The sequence below is a fragment of the Carassius auratus genome, chromosome 46 (assembly GCF_003368295.1).
Source record: "Carassius auratus strain Wakin chromosome 46, ASM336829v1, whole genome shotgun sequence".
Lineage (NCBI taxonomy): Eukaryota > Metazoa > Chordata > Actinopteri > Cypriniformes > Cyprinidae > Carassius > Carassius auratus.
This window is the reverse complement of record NC_039288.1, coordinates 15,697,455-15,714,859: the sequence shown is the minus strand read 5'-3', so window position 1 is coordinate 15,714,859 and position 17,405 is coordinate 15,697,455. Positions and strand designations below refer to the sequence as shown.

At 38.2% G+C, this 17,405-nt stretch overlaps 1 protein-coding gene across 3 annotated transcripts; it reads right to left on the bottom strand.

Annotated features, from left to right (window-relative positions):
• Positions 1-603: 603 nt before the first annotated feature.
• On the bottom strand, positions 604-17,315 carry LOC113064347 (steroid hormone receptor ERR1-like). 3 transcript variants are annotated; one of them, XM_026235108.1, is made up of 8 exons: positions 16,898-17,315; positions 12,686-12,789; positions 8,748-9,137; positions 8,187-8,303; positions 7,952-8,065; positions 7,626-7,793; positions 5,041-5,310; positions 604-3,811 (listed from the first exon to the last, which is right to left on the bottom strand). In XM_026235108.1, exons 3-8 carry the CDS (start codon positions 9,130-9,132, stop codon positions 3,558-3,560), a joined length of 1,308 nt encoding a protein of 435 aa, XP_026090893.1. In that variant the 5' UTR covers positions 9,133-9,137; positions 12,686-12,789; positions 16,898-17,315; the 3' UTR covers positions 604-3,557. The 3 variants fall into 3 exon arrangements, with proteins under 3 accessions (XP_026090893.1, XP_026090894.1, XP_026090891.1); XM_026235109.1 differs by lacking the exons at positions 12,686-12,789; positions 16,898-17,315 and adding an exon at positions 12,087-12,338; XM_026235106.1 differs by lacking the exons at positions 12,686-12,789; positions 16,898-17,315 and adding an exon at positions 11,308-11,491.
• Between the last annotated feature and the right edge of the window lie 90 nt (positions 17,316-17,405).

Sequence of the window (17,405 nt, the reverse complement as noted above, 5' to 3'; positions counted from 1 at the left end):
ACTTCTTGACCCAGAAAACAGTTTCATATGCAGGATACATATTTTATTGTTAAATTTTAAGAACTTTTTTTAAAATATAAACTTAATAAAATAAAGGCTCCCAGCAGCCCAACAAAAAATAGGCCTAAAGCTTTAGAGACTAATAACTATGATTGAGAATCCTTAACCTTCACGAGGGCGCTGTATCCCCGCGGGTCGCGTTCACGCGCGTGATGTCATACAGCACGTAAGCACACGAGGGTAGCACGCACGCATACTGTACATAACGCAGTTGGCACGAGTGATGTTTCTCCCTCACAGCGGATGGTCACCAGTTCGCACTACTTTTCCGTCTGACTTAAAGATAAGTGATATCGTTTTATCTCAGCAATAGTACTAAATGTAACTATAACATTTACATAAATATACCTGTAAAGGAGAACTGCACCATATCTAGCTTTTTCTGCCCTACAACATATAAACTGTGGAATGGACTAGAGACTTATATGAATAATGTTCATTCACTAGTATTAATGTTAAAGACGCCTAAATATGGACGATTTTTTTAATCCACATGGAAAAAAAGAAAACAGACATGATCATGATGACAAAACGACATAGAAATCCAATGACGCGTTAATTTATTACAAAACACATATAGACACTGACAAGATTTTAAAACACCTCTATTTTTCCTGTGGTGTCTCAGTGTTTGCTTTCTCTTCACAGTGATTCAATATGACCAAAGTGTTGAAACAGTTTTACTGCAGAACCACTGAGCTTTACAAAGAGGAAACAAAAAAGCACAGACATTTACAATCAGATGACTTCAACTCCCACAAATACCAGAACGAGAATATTAATAAACATCCGCAAATTGAGTAAAAAATAGATTTTAATCTTTTAAATACATTTTGGAATACAAATATTGATTTGTTCTTTACTGTAGTTCTTCTTATTACTTTCGACTGTTATCACTAGTGTTACTGTTGAGGTTTGATTTACAGTATATCAATATACAGAAAAAAGTCAAAACAAACATTTTGGTAAATTCTGGTATTGCTCATTTACAGAAATATACACAGACACACGAAAACACCTAGCCATGTATTTAATTTCTCTCTCAATCATATGTTATGTTCTAAGTCTGACAGACAAAATGGCTTTATATAATGCTTACCATTATGAAAACACTACTGTACTATCATCTTTATATTAGAGTTATTATTGACACAAACATTGACATATTTTACAGCTGTCTTTGAATGGACCCATTCATTCATGGTTATGTAAAGTCCACGACATCCCAATAACCACTCAGGAGAGACATTAACTTCCTTTCCACAAAAGAAAAAACAAACATACTGAAATGTTAGAAGAAAAAAAAAAAACAGTTTTGATAAATGCATATAGACTGAATAAAAAAAATAAGAGTTTTATTGAAATATCCCAAAATTCCCTTAACAGCCAAACTGTCAATATTAAAAAATAAAATAAAAATAATAATAATAAAAAAATGAAAAGCAGAGAAAGTTTTGCAGTGATAAACACATATTAGTGCTTGAAAACTGCAATACTATATATTAAACAAAAATGAACACGCAGAATATAACATCCACTGGCTTTCTTATGTCTTAAAGTTAGTACTTTAATTTGCAAAAAGATAAATCTAAAAAAAAACTAAAACAAAAAAAAATTCAATACAAAACAGACATTTCATATAATTCTCCCAAATGAATTGCTTTATTTCAATACCAAACCTGAGGCCAAGCTTCATAGTCTATATGGAAAACCAAATCCTAAAGCCATGCCGTAAGCACACAATGAGCTACAAAAACTCATATGATCACCCAAAGGCCTGAATCACAACACGTCCCCTCAGTATTTTGGACTAGAAATCTGCAGACCCAGATTAAACCTATTGTTGAGCTGAAACTATCTTCAGAAGAATCCACTTTGAAAGCACTCATACAATCATTGCTGCGAACAGCATACAGTGAAAAACATCCCCCTGAAGATCTGGTGTCACCTCCGAGGTCCGACTCTGTACAACAGTGGTTTTCATTTTTAGTACTTAAAATTGGTAAAGAGGCCAAAACGGCAACTGGCTTTTCTTCCTCCGGTTTTCACATGTGTAGAATAAATAAAAGGTAGAGGAGTTGTATGACTCTGAACGGAGTATGATTGCATATAATACCAGACGAGTGTCTGCAAACAAACCACTATGAGGAGACAACGCAAACACATCCTAAAACAGCCGAACGAAGAGTCTCGAAGATGAGCCCACCTCGTGAGGCTTTCCAAATTGCATTTAATGTTGATCTGCACCACAGAGGCTTTCAGTCTGAATATCACAGAACAAACCTCGGATGGAGGCTGTCTACAAATGGAGGATTACAGTACAGATTATGATCGTTCCTCTGAATGACTGAAAAAAAAGTCTTTCCAAATGAATTACTCCGAATCATCTACAAGCAGGCCAGTGTCATCTGAAGAATTGAGGATGATATATGAACGTCCCACAGCAAAAATCAATGACAGTAGAAGCCTACAGGAGGAAAAACTCCCAGTTTACCCCGATTTAGACACACTGTTGGTTCAGTTCAGCATTTAGTACCCATAATCTCCCATTCACATAATCCATATCCTAAAACGATGACATTATTCTTTTTAAACAATTGGCTATTATACAAAGGATGGCCTGGTTTATAAAAATGTTCTACAATAAAAAATAAAATAATAATAATAATAAAAAACACTGACTTTGCTTGCTATGCGACTAAACTACTAAATTCTGTTTTGAAGCAAGACGTGGCATGACAGAGATCAAGTGAGTTATGAAGTCTTTCATATTGCTTTCCATATGATTTTGCAGTATATTTGCAGTACCAGTGTGTCCCAGAAAACTGAAGTTTGTCTTAAACTGTATTTCCTTCACCTATGTGTTGCATATTCCACAAAAAGCTAGCAGGACAAAGTTAGATAGCACTTGTAGTATGGCGAGTGCATTATAAAAGACATTATTAACTGTACACAAGTGCCTTTTATGCACTGTTTTAAGGAGAAAAATAAGCTTACTTGATTAGAACTGTAGTGATAGTGACTTGTGTTTGTTTCGTTGGCCTACCATTGTTAAAGAATGAGATAACGAACGCTGAATCGTGTGATTCAGGGAAGAGTTCATATTGCTGCAGTCTCAGGAGACGTCCTTGGCACGTAAATTTCTCTGAGTTTACAGTAACGGTTAGTTCCTAGAGACACTTATCAGGATGGCTGTGGAGTGACAATGAATTACACGTTGTCTGTGGTTTCTCGAACACTGATAGAAATATTAAGTGTGTCTGAACTGACCCAAGCCTGTGTTGACGTGCTACCCATTAAAATCAAATGAAGGTGGATTGGATGTGAAAGACCAGTACCGGCGGACAGTTACACAAAACATCTTCTTCATATTCAACACCAAAAAGTGTTTTCTTTTGGCTTTTGTAGCCCTTGCAATATACAAAAAGACTCTGGGCAAACATGTAGCCCATTTTCTTCATCTTCCATCCATCCGTCATCCATCTGTCGTCTCTTCTCTAGGGTGAGTCCATCATGGCCTCCAGCATTTCCAGGAAGAGTTTGTGCATAGGCACGCCACCTCGGGTCTTGATGCTGTAGAAGGTGGTGAGGGCTCGGCCGGCAGTCTGCCGGAGGAGGGGCAGGGTTAGGAGGAGTCGTCCTGCACGCTGGGGGTCATCAGGGCATCGCTGGACCTCCAGCTCCAGCAGAGCCTGATGCAGAAGGTCCCGTAACTTCTGCACAGCCTCCATGTCCTCAATGTACACCGAATCTAAAAGAGAGGAAGACGACGACGACAAGTGATTAGACCCTCATTTCTAAATAAAACCAATGTGTCACTCTTTTCAAAGAGTACAAAAACAATTAGCAAATTAGCGAATTAATCCATCACATGATGTTTTGATGAATTTATCCAGTATGTGCAGACATTCTAACTGAATTGAAACTGAAAATTGAAATTTCTCCACCTCAAGTGAGTGCATACATTTTTTATGTGCAGATAAGTTTAGAATATTTTTTTTATATTTTTGTTTCCACCCAGCATTCTATGCATTATACAAAAAATCTGCATACAAATATGTAGATGTAAACCCCGAAAAATCACGTGGTGGCATGAACTGAGAACATGAGGGATCTAAACATCACAGATTTACCTCAAGGCTGCAGCTTTACAGTGTAACTGTTTTATTTCGAAATTAATAGCTGAATTTTGTAATGAAGAGCTGAATTTTCAGCAGCCATTACTGCAATATTCAGTTTCACATGATCCTTCAGAAATCATTCTAACATGCTGATTTAGTACTCAATAAGTATTTATAATTATCATTGGTGAAAACAGTACTGTAACTTCTGTTCAACTTAATGCATCCTGCCCGAATGTTTTCACCATGTTATATACTAATGCTAGTGTAAATTTCCTAGAGCGTGACATCCTGTTTGTTGTAAAGACTAAAGAAATTCTGCATGCTCCAATGTGGCCACAGCTTTATGAGGATTAATGCAAGAAATTACAAATGCAATTGTGTAACAACAAGTAAAGAAATCCTAAATATATAATATAAATCTCTCTAGCTAATTAACTCTTGCTTCGTGTTAAAGGTCACTGCCAAATGAATAGTTCTGTTGGTGGGGGTCAATGTTTATCATGTACACAAGGATATGTGAGGTGTAAGGAAGAGGTTTCGGGTGTGTTCAATATTCAAAGCATGCAACTCGCAGTATTTGCATAACAAATACAGATTCTGTGGGTGAAGCAGACACAGAGGTTGAATTTATTATTTACAGTAATCAAATCAAACGTTTCATGTGTTCTTCCGGGTGGGGGATGAATTTATACAAGCAGACGGTGACAAGAGAGTTACGTTTACAACACAAAACAGAATACGTTCTGGTCTTAATTACCGGATGACTCACCCGGGTCATGCAGGTTTTGATCAGAAATCAAAAACAGGCTGTGGAAGTAATGAGTCATTAACAGGAAAATCTTGACAGGAAGTGCACCTGAGTTGGTGAGAGCGATGGCCTTTAGCATGACGAACTCCTCGCGGTCCAGCTGCAGAGCCCTGAAACGGCGAGCGAGCTGGCTGATGGCGGCGTTGAGTTCAGTCAGACCGGCCACACGAGACATCTCCTCATCCAGCACAAAGTCCTCAGCAAACACCACCTCGTCCTCACAGCCGAGAGAACGGTACGCCACCCCCAACACCAACACCTCCAGCCACACCGACTGCAGCACGGACATCTGGTCAGCCAGAGATAGTGAGAGAAAGCCTGGATGAGAAGAAGAAAAAAAATAAAGAGAGAGGTTAACGCTCCACTAGTGAAGAAGAATACAAGCTCAGAATGCACAAACACAGATGCCTCGTCTTAAAATGGAATCAGATGGGTGTCAAAATCTTAAAATTCTAGCCTAAATGAAGCATAAAATACCTGCCACAGTCTATTATGTCAGAAATATTAATAAAACATTTTTAAAATTACATGAAAAAGAGAAAAACACTCAACGGTTTAATGTATTTGCTTAATTTTGATATCCTACATATTAATACTGTTATAGTGTTTTAATAAATACTGTCTTTTTATATTAATATATTTACTTTGCCTTGGTACTGAAATTGGTGTTGAGATTCTGAGAAACTGCATTTGACATATGAATTCAATATAGTAATATGTAACAAAGTGAAACTCCAGGACTGTCGGTAGATTTTGAAATGCTTATGATAGATGTCATCACCTTCACTTTATAAAGACCGACTAGTTTTCGCCGCTCATTTGCATTAAGTTGAACATGTCTCAACTTTTTGTCAGGGATTTAATCCCACAATCCTCACCTCCTACTGGGACTGAAAAGACCCGCTCATCAGATCTAGTGTTCTGTGGAGTGCAGAGAGCAGGATAAGAGTTGTTGTTGAATACCGAGACATGGTGGACACTCACAACAGGGCTCTAAATTTAGAGGTCTTGAAAATAGCCAGAGACTGACAAAAGCAGTTGAAATCGCTCCTTCCAAGACTGAACTCGGACAGCAATTAGGAGAAAAGTCTTCCACGTTCTGACTGTAGCTCTGACTCACCTGCTCCTGTTCCCTTCAATTAAAATCTTTCGTCAGGCAGCTGTTCTCTACATACAGATTGATCAGCACTTTCAGGCAGTGCAGAAAAGTAAAAACTATCTAGCTGGCTTTTTCATAGCCTTCAAGTGCACTATATTAGTGAAATTAGGCTAGTAAGAAACACTTCCCAGCAAAAAGTGGCTCTATAAGTACCCAGATCAACAGCTTGTATGAGTAAACATGATGAATAACTTTTACCGCAAAGGAAAAGAGGATATTTCAAGAAGAGGATGTCTGCTACTTTTTGCACAAAGGGACCTTTTCTACTACAATCAGTACCATAGTGCTATTTATTTCTAGTGGAAAAAAGTAGCCCTTCATTAGATCTGGTCAACAGTGCAAATTATTTTGGACAATTAGCTTATTCAGTTGCCACAATTACCTCTGTCTGACAGATGAAAAGCAAAAAATAAAAATTTTTTTTTACCTGCCTTTTAGGGATGGCATGAAATTTAATTGCCCTTATTATATCTTTTTTAAGGTACCTAATATTGTTTTGCAAGTATCCTACAATAGGTTTACATGTATGCAAGGTCAAAAAATGCTTTTGCTTTCTCAAAATATATACATTTAGTATCACCTCATTTTCCAACAATTCTTAAAGATTAGTTCGGAGTATACAGGCTCAGGCCCTGAGCCAACTCTGCTCTGATTGGTCAGATGGCCCTGTCTTTTGTGATTGGTCTACCTCGAATATCGCGTGTCGGAAACTGGGTTTCTGTTAAGGGAACATAGTAAACATTGATGCTCCCTGGTTTTCATGGTGTTTGTACAGAGTGAACGTTTCAGTGCACTGGAAGGATTTTGACTGAGACAGCTTCCCTGATCACCGCCCTGCCTACTGAACTAGAGAACTGTTTACTTGACTGTGAACTTTAGTCAGTCAATCAATTAATAGTTTACCAGATCGAAAAATAACTTTTTAGTTTCATGTGCAACATAAATCGGACAGTGAATCATGGAGTCAAAGGCTGAGACAGACACAACTATGTGCTAGTTTTACTTTAGCTTAAAGAGCACACGCAGCATACGGTGATATGGAGAGACGCAGAGAAGACTGTTGACAAAGGATCTATTGAATAAAGTCATTATTTTTGTTTTCTTTGTTTACAAAAAGTGTTCCCGTCACTTCATATAACCCAGATTGCATGTCTGATGGCAAATGGAGTATTCTGACGATGACTTTTCATACCTTTTATGGACCTTGACACTGTTATTTACTTGGCAGTCTATGGGACATTTAGGTTTTCATCCAAAATATCTTAAATTGTGTTCTGAAGATGAACTGAGCTTTAACTGGTTTAAAATGACATGGGGGTATGTGATTAATGACAAAGTTTTCATTTTGGGGTCGAGTAACCCTTTAACTTCAGTAACAAGAGAGTGAGTAACCGGTAGTTCAACACCAGAATAGCTTCATTGACATGGACTCTTTGCCAAACATCTTGATGTTCTTTCTCTTGCTCTCACTTACCAGGAATGTGCTTGGCCCAGCCGATGATGACAACTAGTTCCCGGTCGGCCAGGTCGCAGAGAGTGGTGAGCGTGCGTTGGGCCGTGTCAGGCTGCAGGGGGTCTGGCATAGCAAACAGCTTTTCTGGCTCCGCCACCAGCAGATGAGACACAATGATGCTGGATGAGCCTGAGATAAACAGACTAATCATTACTCAGGGCAAACAATCAAGCAAGTTTATCAAGCAGTAATTGCAGGCCATAAAGTTTAGTTTGTTTAAAAAAATAATTAATTAAATTATTCATAAATGTTAAAGTATAAACAAATATTTTTATTATTCCTATTACCCTTCTCTCCCTCTTTCCTTAAAGGTATCGGCGCACTCTGGTATGTAGCATTCTCCATCTCCGGGCGTCTCTTGTACTTCTGTCGTCCGCCTCTAACTCGGTCCAGGCGGACACCTACACCAAACACAGAAAGAGGATTAGGATTTTGGCACAGGCTGTGGATCACACTGTACACTGAGGTACTTATGTATCGTAAGAGAGAGGGACTGGTTGTGCTGGCCGTGTGCCACGTTACCTTCTTTGAGCATGCCTACTTTGAGGCACTTGGTGAAGCGACACGCCTGACAGGCCTTCCTGCGGCGCTTGGTGATCTCACATTCATTAGAGGCGGGACAACTGTACTCAATATTACCTGTGGGATGGAGGTGAAGATGTTATACAAAAGTTCAGAGCAGTGTTTCCTACAGAAGTGAAGAGCTGAATCAGTTCAGTGAAGGATTCTTGAGAATAATTTAACCTATTAATTTGTGTGTTTTTAAGTGATTCATTAAAAGGAACAAGCTCAGAGGAAACGTTGGTTTTCAAACCGGATTGCAGTTGTCATGCTATATTGTGTGCATCTAATGAAATCAATGCACTAGAAAAACATGCTTTCTTGGCATAATTTCAAAGTCCACCATTTTTAAATCTCATCACATTACATTCTGGATAAATATGACTTGTCTTGCTAAGAGGCTGACGCAGCGGTGGCTCTCTGGAGGGCAGAAAATACTGATTCACACAACTACTGGGCTTGGCTTACTTACAATTTATCTGTAATGAGAACTGAATCTGTTATGCAACATGACATGCTCACCCTGTATAGTTCTTTTGAAGAAAGCCTTACAGGCTTCACAGGAAGCCACTCCGTAGTGGTAGCCAGATGCCACATCTCCACACACCAGGCACAGCCTTTTGGGAAGCGTGCTTAGTGTGTACTTGCAGCGGCCTCCTACGCTACCAGTGGAGCCCTCCTCGGCTCCATCCGCACCCTCCTCCTTAAAATGGCAACGTAACGCAGGCGTGTAAGGGGGCGGGGAGTAGCGGCCAGCACTTTCTCCTCTGGATCCCCCTCCTCCACTCTGAGAGGAGTCTGAGGACGCTCCTCCCGGGCTGGTCCTCCCATTGCCACCACCTCCTCCCTCGGGACTGCTGGGTTCAGCCTTTATGTACAAATCAGACCGTCGCTCTCTGGAAGACATGATACCTGTAGGAAAAAAAGGTGAGACAATAAGGAAAATAGAAGACCTTTTAGTTTAAAATTTCATAATAATCATCATCATCATCATCTTGAAGGTCAAGACTTGATGTTTCATCATCTGGTCACTTTCAAAATCTTGTTTTAAATCGAACATATGACTTTCAGACATTTGATGTACATCAAGATGATTGCATGGGAATTACTGTGTGTTAATGCTGAGGGTCAATCATCAAATTGAAGACATGCATCTAATGTCACAGAACAACCAGGGTCAGAAACTAACAATGGAAACCAGTTGAGGTTTAAATATCATCTCTTAATGGAAAAGATCATTTGTGACGACTACTACTAAAAAAACAAACTAAATCAAAGACTGTGTGTGTTGATGTCAGCCTAGTGCATCTTGGCAGGTCATAATGCAAACACAATTGGTTTGTCTTGTAATGTAAACATCCCAAAGTGTGTCTAAATACTGAATATGTGCATTAGGCCTTACAATGTAAATGCAGCATAAGCCTCCTTTAAACAATAATTTTTAAGAAGCAATAAATAACACAAATGAATTTCTTCTGTAAAGATGAAACTACCGTTTATTTTTTCAGTAATCCTAGCTCTTCCTTCCATTCAGTTAACACGCAGGTGCATGCTGAGCAAGCAGACAGCATTCAACGAACAAGCACCTATATGTCCTCACACTCTCGAACGTTATGTTGGGAAGTCTGTGAACTGTTTCCTTTGTTTTCTCCATGGAAATTACATACCAATTCACTACAATTAATCAAACATCCCAGCAGTCCCCAAAAGAGAGGACTCTGTAAGAAAGTCCCTGAAATTCTCACAAAACACCAGCTCCAAGCAGGCAATACATTCAGACGTTGTTTAACTTTCAAATAGATTGCAATTTCATTCTATTCGTAGAATTATAGCATCTTGACCAGTATGAATGCATGTGTTCAGTATTAATAAAATACCTTGAAGTATTGCTACACTTTGCCATTCAAAGAAAAGATCTACATGCATCACATATAGCAATTCAAATAGATGAAGATGATTTACAAGCATTCTCTTAGAGAGCAGGACACACATATGGACGTGACTGAATTCTGCACAAATCTGTCCATAATCCCAGTGGCACGGCCTCCTCCCACGCCAGATTAGGGTCATTAATCCAGGAGAGAGAACCAATCCTCTAATTATACCTCCACAAAAGATGCCCTACAGACTCTGAAACGCTACCCACAGTTCATAAAACCCCCTCAGGGACAAACTGACCCATCATGCCATTTCTTAAATTTGCCGATTTTGCCATTTTAAGCATTTCACGAGAAAGAGAAATGTTCTATTGCATTAACACATAAAAAATTACCCAAGAAGCAGAACGACTGCCAAGTAGTGAATGCAAACAGCGATGGCATTTGCTCATGATTACTGGAGCAATAGAGTTTCTGATATGACTTCCTTATACAGATACTAGTCATACAATGTATGAAGTATACATAGCTTAATGCACATATATATACACTGACTCATATCATGACTATGCCACTCAGATTATGGTAGAAAATTACATTTCTGCCTTCATTTGTCCTCGGCGGACATCACACACACACACACACACACACACACACACACACACACACACACACACACACACACACACACACACACACACACACACACACACACTATTCCCCTTTCACCTGATTGTGTATGCTATGTTGCAACTTAGGCGAGTGTGCAGAATGTAACTGTGCCCCAATGCCTCCAAGTCCACTGTACTTTCTGCCAAACACGTTCATTCTGCCACAATTGCACAACATCCGAACTTTGAATTTAACCTATACCAACGAATAACACTGCTTGTACGATAAACATGGAACATATGAGATAACGGTTTCTAAGCTTAAGCAAATCCACAGTAACAGTCGTGAAGTTTACAAGTCACTTGTTTCCAGTGAACCTAATAATGACCACGTGGCTACAGTAAGGACACGCGCCGCTGAGGAAAATAAATCAAAATAAATCATTTGAAGACAAGCTGAGATCTCTAAATCCCTCATCATGATGAAGGAACCGGATGATGGAGGAACGTTCCTGTTTAAACACATGTAAATGACAGACTATAAAGGAAAAGGTGCAAACTGATCATGTGGTGCCAAGGACCGTCATCACACACGTGCGTCTCTGCCGCAAGGCTTCACGCGAACCCAACCGATGTTCGACATCCGATTCGGTTCATTACATAGAAACGAAGGACTTTAAACGGTGAGCTTGTTTGAAATTTAATGTTATGACGGGAAGTCCAACACATTCACATGAGTCGGTTCTTTCGAACGGTTCCAAAGAACCGGTTTAAAACCTAATCACGTGGTCCCTGTCATCTCGGCGCGGCAAACGGTCCATTTGTAGGCACAAAATAAAATGCCATTTACTAAAACAAAATAGCTTTTTTGCGTGTTGATATAACTGTTTTACAATCAAATCGTAAATATATTTATGTAACCAGCAACTTCTTTTCGACCCAACAGTCAAATTTTCTCCTACACCATCAAATGACTCGGTTCTCTGTTCATTACGAATCGAACATGACGGTTCTCAGTTCAAAGAGTCGGAGTTGTTCACTTAAAAACCGCTCGGACAGTAACGTTAAGTCCGGTTCACTAAAAACATGACTCAAAAATAACAATTCGTTCACGAGTCGTACATGGCTAATGTGAATATAAAAACATCAATATTCGGATTGCTATATTATAATTTTATCAACCAATTCAAACAGTTCCTATAGATATATCCTATAGTAAATGCATACATCCGGACTGATGTTTGAATTCGAGTTTGAATGATTGTTTCCTCTTCTATAATGTTTAAAAAGTTTTAAGTCTTATTGAGTTGAAGTTTGTGTTGCTCCACACTCATATGAACAAACCAAACTAGCTTAGCTTTCGCTAACGTTACCTTTACTCGTTCAAGATGCGTCCCACCTCCACCAAACGTCTCTACCGGAGAACATGTAACGTTAACGCTATCCAAAAACAGCTATTCATTGACTCGCCAACTGTCAATCACAAAGAAATCTGTCCATGTTCTCATAATCATGCCTGAATACGCTTAGTTTAGTTAGCAGTGTGCATCTTTGAACTTCACTTTCCCCGGACAAACGTGTCATGAGTCACAAGCTGCCTGCAGGAGGGAGGAGAGTTGCTCACGAGCACTGCAGCCACGCAATTTTACTAAATAGATTTAATAAACACGCAATAATGATTGACAAAAAGAAAAACCTTTAGCATAAGTGACTGGTTATTCCATATTATAATGAAAGCAAGGGGGAAAGAATCAGACACTGGCAAGTCGTTTGTTTTTCTTCAGCTCGAGGCAGTTTTGTTAATAATTTTGATGTTATTGAGAGACAGAAAATGGCAAGAGGTATTGTGATTGCTTAAGAAAATAACTTCTATATTAAATGTATATTTTAAAGTGTTGCATTATTCCTTTGAATATAGCATATATTATTAAAAATACATCAATCAGAGTATGAATAAAAACTATCAGCTTACCTTTTGCTCAAAAGCCAAAGGTCTTTAGTCTTGTGAATGCCGAAAATCCTCTTTCTTTTGGTGCCAGAAGACTACAGGTCAGTTCAAACTGGGCATCAGGAACCCTGGCAAGAAAGGGAAAATCAGTCAGTCATCAAAAAATATATGAGACAGAATATAAATGACAGATCTATGCATTACAAAATAAGGCCTTAGAGATTGGATTGCATCAGCAGAGACACAAAATGCCATTACGTGGCTAAATGATAAATAAAACCGAAACCACCATTAGTATGAACCACATCTTCTTCTCGAAACTAAAACTACATTAAAGGGGTCATATGATGGGATTTGAATTTTTCCTTTCTCTTTGGAGTGTTACAAGCTCTTGGTGCATAAAGAAGATCTGTAAAGTTGCAAAGACTAAAATCTCAAATGCAGATATTCTTTATAAAATTTAAGTCAACCATACCAAGATTTGCATAACATTTCCCAAATGTTCACGCAAAAGAGACAACGTAACTTTTTCTCTCTGCTGCTGCCATGTCGTGGAGTCGCTGTGTGTTTCGTTGTGAAAGCAAAACAACTTTGTTTGGCCTTCCAAAAGTGTTCACAACTAGAAATCAGTGGTTAAGTTGTATTTACAACACTATTCCAGAACAATTCAACCCAAATATTCAGATGTGTGCAGCGCATTTTTTGGAGGAAGAGGGGCAGTTCCAACTTCGCAAGGACCGTCTGGTGCTTCTGAATCACAGTCTGTAAGTACATTTACATATTTAAAGATTTTGCCAATGATGATTCAAACACAAGTTTTGAGAAGTGTAATGTAGTGCTTGTTGTTTCTCCAATCACAAATTCAGACATGGGTTTTATGTTTACTCGGCGCGATACACAACGCAACACGTTAAAAGATATTATAAAGTCATTATAATCAGTAATTATGTCTCCACAAACAACAATAATGCACATTGTATGGAAAATATGTTTTATTTAACCTTAAATTTGTTTTGTTTTTTACCTTAAACCGCATAAACATTTGCGTTGCATTACACCAAATACACAAAATAATGACCCCTTTTAACCTCCCATGAAAGCATTCAGATAACTACACCAGATTTAAATACTAGCTGTAAATCTCAGCATCAGGTTTTGCAAAGTGATTTATCTCCCTTTTCTTTGTTTAAAAATAAAAAAGTCAGTCCTGGTCAATGTCAATAAACCTCTTGTAGAGCTGATTTGTGCCCCATAATAATCAGTGTATCTATTGCACCGTATCCCATGTTTTACACCTCACTACCTACACCATTAGGCACAAAATGCTGACTGAGGAAGAAACCCTTCCTTTCTCTTTCTCTTATGCACCCATTCTCTGGTCTTGCTCACTGTCCTTCACTCAATCTTGACATGCATTCGGACACTCAGATACTCTCATACGAGGTCTGTGCACCACACTCCCCCTCCCCATCCCCCTCTGACACATTCCAAAGGTCAAAGTCACTGGAGGGGTTTGAAGGACAGCCACATAAACTCCAAACGAGCTCTGTGTGACAGCAAATACACATGAGGAACAATGTGCTTCACAGCTGAGAGACATAACAATGAAAGATGGCAATAGCAGGTTTATTATATACTATTATAGTTTATTATTTATATATATATATTTTTTTTTACAAAAGTGACTTGAGTGCTGAATATGTCCTGCATTAGTTAAAGATTTCTGCTTGTATTTTTATATCACCTGAGGTTACGGATTTATTTTTTTGAGGTACGTTAAGGACAGCTCTACTTCAGAATGCTATATTTCTTTAGTGACATCAGTCCTATTTTTAAACTAGTCAAAGTAGTCAATATTATCATCAGTTGGTGCTGTGTAAAATTAAGTATCAGTGATCAGCTGATTTCTAATCTAATGTTTACTGTGTAAATCTGATTCATAGCAGAGAAATCTGAGATAAGTAGCATGTGTTAGCCTTTGAACTTCGACTACAGTATGCATGAATTACAACTATAGAGCAAAGACTGTCAGAGCAGACCTCAAAAGGTGACCTTGTTCAGTGAGCCCTGACCATGGAAAGGTTAACTGCTCAACTGGATTACAGCTTCATAAGAAAAGAGATTCCCAATCACATCCAAGAGGGTCCTAGTGGTCACCAGCACTTCAAAGACAGTTTCTATTAATTATTTATACACAGCCTTTAGAAAAAGACTTTATCACAAATGTAACCTACACAGACTTATATGTACCTATTTTATATGAAAACTATTCACCCTTGACCTTCTGTGTGAATTCCAGAACCAGTTATGACCAGTGTTGGGGAAAGTTACTTTTAAATATAATGCATTCCAATATTGTATTACTCCATAAAAAAAACAAAAAAACAATTATGTTACTTAATTACTTTTTATGGAAAGTAATGTGTTACATTACTTTTTAAATCTGGACAGTGCCTGCTTGTTTGTTTTGAAAATAAAAAATTTCAATTTATTTTGCCAAATATAAAAGCCTTTTCACACCAAAAGTGAAAGGAATAAGCCTCAGGCTGAAGGGAAAGTAAATTTCCATCCGTACAGTAGAATGCAAAAGAAGAAATTTCAACACACTTCAGCAATAAAAAAGACACACAAATGTTTGTCTAGAGTAATTTTTGCTCATTAGTATGGTTGAACGGTGTCATCCAAGGTCAGAAGCAAAGATATTGATTAATAGAATGGGATTAAATACATAAATGATATTTGTGTTGTTTAACATAATTATTGCAGGTTTGCATCATATTCATTATTTTTATTTATATTTGAGTATTACTGAATCTGTGTGTGTGTTTTTTTTAAATTGAGATTAATGCATTTTCATATTTATTTTGTAACTAGAGTAACATTATATTTTTCTCAAAATGGGAACATTAGAGCTGTCAATCAATAAAATGAAAAATAAAAGTAACTTGCTGTCCTTATCTGAAAAAGTAACTCAGATATTCTCTTGTAAATTAAAAAGTAATGCGTTACTGTACTAGTAACTTGAAAAAAAGATTATCTGATTATACGTGTTACTTGTAATGTGTTACCCCCAACACTGGTTATGACAATTTTAAATGAGACAAGAAACCCCCACTAAACTGTAACCTTGTGTTTCAGCATCAGTGATTTAAAAATGTATAAATGCTGACTGAAAAATAAAAGATATATATTTTTTATTTTTCGTATTGTTACGACTGTGACGAAGTACTGTAACAAAAAAAAGTGTACTTTGGAATTTATACTGACACCTATTGGCAGGATGCAGAATCACACAGATTTCAGTTAAATGCAATCAACTATTAGTTATAGCAATAAAATATTAGTTGTATAGTATAGACTATTCCAACAGTATCCAGTAACAAGCATTTGTTACAATGTCACGTGATCTCAACATGTCTGTTCACATGAAGGCAATGGACTCCATTAAAAAATAATCAGCTTTTATCTACTTGACTGGAGTCTATCTCCTGTCAGATTACATCGTTTTAAACTTATTTATTTTTAAAGCTATTTTTTCTTTATGTGTGATACTTTTTTAATCAGGGAAACGATTAAGTACGTAAAGCTTTTAATTACATTATGACAAACAAAATTAGGTAGATACTAAGTCTGCTTCAAACTGGGCACACAGACTTATAATAGCCAAATGAAACTATTGCCTTCTTGAAGCTACCAACTGCATTACGTCAGTGACGACGTGAAATGCCTGAAATACAAGAATGCAAAGATTTAGTTTGTTTCCAGACTGAAAGGCTGTAGCCTACTGGAAATGCGACATGACTCGAGTAGGCTACTGAAGTCCGAGGTAAAATCTTACGCTCTGACACAATGTACGAGCTAGGGGACTCGATCAAGGTCAGCCTGCTGCAAAGTCTTACTGCGGACTTTCCCCTCTTTTTATCCCAATAAAAGCGCGTAGGCTAATACTCGTTTGTATGCGACGAAAAGCTAGAGTCTGCGAATCTAAATGTTAGGCACTACATCAAATCTGCCAAGTCGTGTAAGTTACTCGTGCTGTTACTAGTCGTACAAACTGTAACACTTGACCTATTTACAGTGCAAAGTTTTTACTGCTGAAGATACAATATTGGTAGCGACATCAGAATCATGATTATCAGACAGGTTTACAACTCCACGCGCATTAACATGTTTCTAAACGTCTACACTCGCACAAAATAAAGAGCGTTGCTGGGAGCCGGTTGGATGAACACTTACCAGTATTTCAGAGAGCATTGCTGGTGCCTCGAAGCCAACCAAAGAAACTCTTGAGCAAACAGTAAATCCGATATTTACTTATAGTATCACATATATTACAGTACTGTGTATTGTCCTGCACGACGATTTAAAGAGCAGATGCTCTGCCTGTTTGTTGAAGTGGGCTACCTTAGCAATTCTGGTACTGTATTAAGTACGATAAGGATATGTGACATAAAAGCAATGCAACTAGGCTACAGGATGTTTTGAATGAATCTCAATCTCGACTCGAGTGCAGTCAGTGGAGCAGACGCGTATGTTTAATCCTGATTTGATTCGCTCGTCCCTGGACTAGTTCCCCGTATCGCTGATTCGGTTGTCACTGGAAGCCTGAATCCTGTCTTCCGCTAATACAGCTGAGATCCCGTTTACGTATATCCTCGTTGTTTCTCCTCCCTCTCTCCTCTTGCGTCTCTGTTACGTCCGCTGCCGCTTCCAATCACGCGTCCTGGCGCCTCCGTCACACGCG

What these genes read in the sequence shown, in the direction of transcription:
- LOC113064347 (XM_026235106.1), bottom strand. Translation starts at nt 11,356, where the DNA reads ATGTCGAACATCGGTTGGGTTCGCGTGAAGCCTTGCGGCAGAGACGCA. An exon ending in CTTCAAAAGAACTATACAGG is followed by an intron (nt 8,304 to 8,747) that starts GTGAGCATGTCA and finishes TCCATCCCACAG; the next exon opens with GTAATATTGAGTACAGTTGT. An exon ending in CTGGGCCAAGCACATTCCTG is followed by an intron (nt 5,311 to 7,625) that starts GTAAGTGAGAGC and finishes CTTCTCATCCAG; the next exon opens with GCTTTCTCTCACTATCTCTG.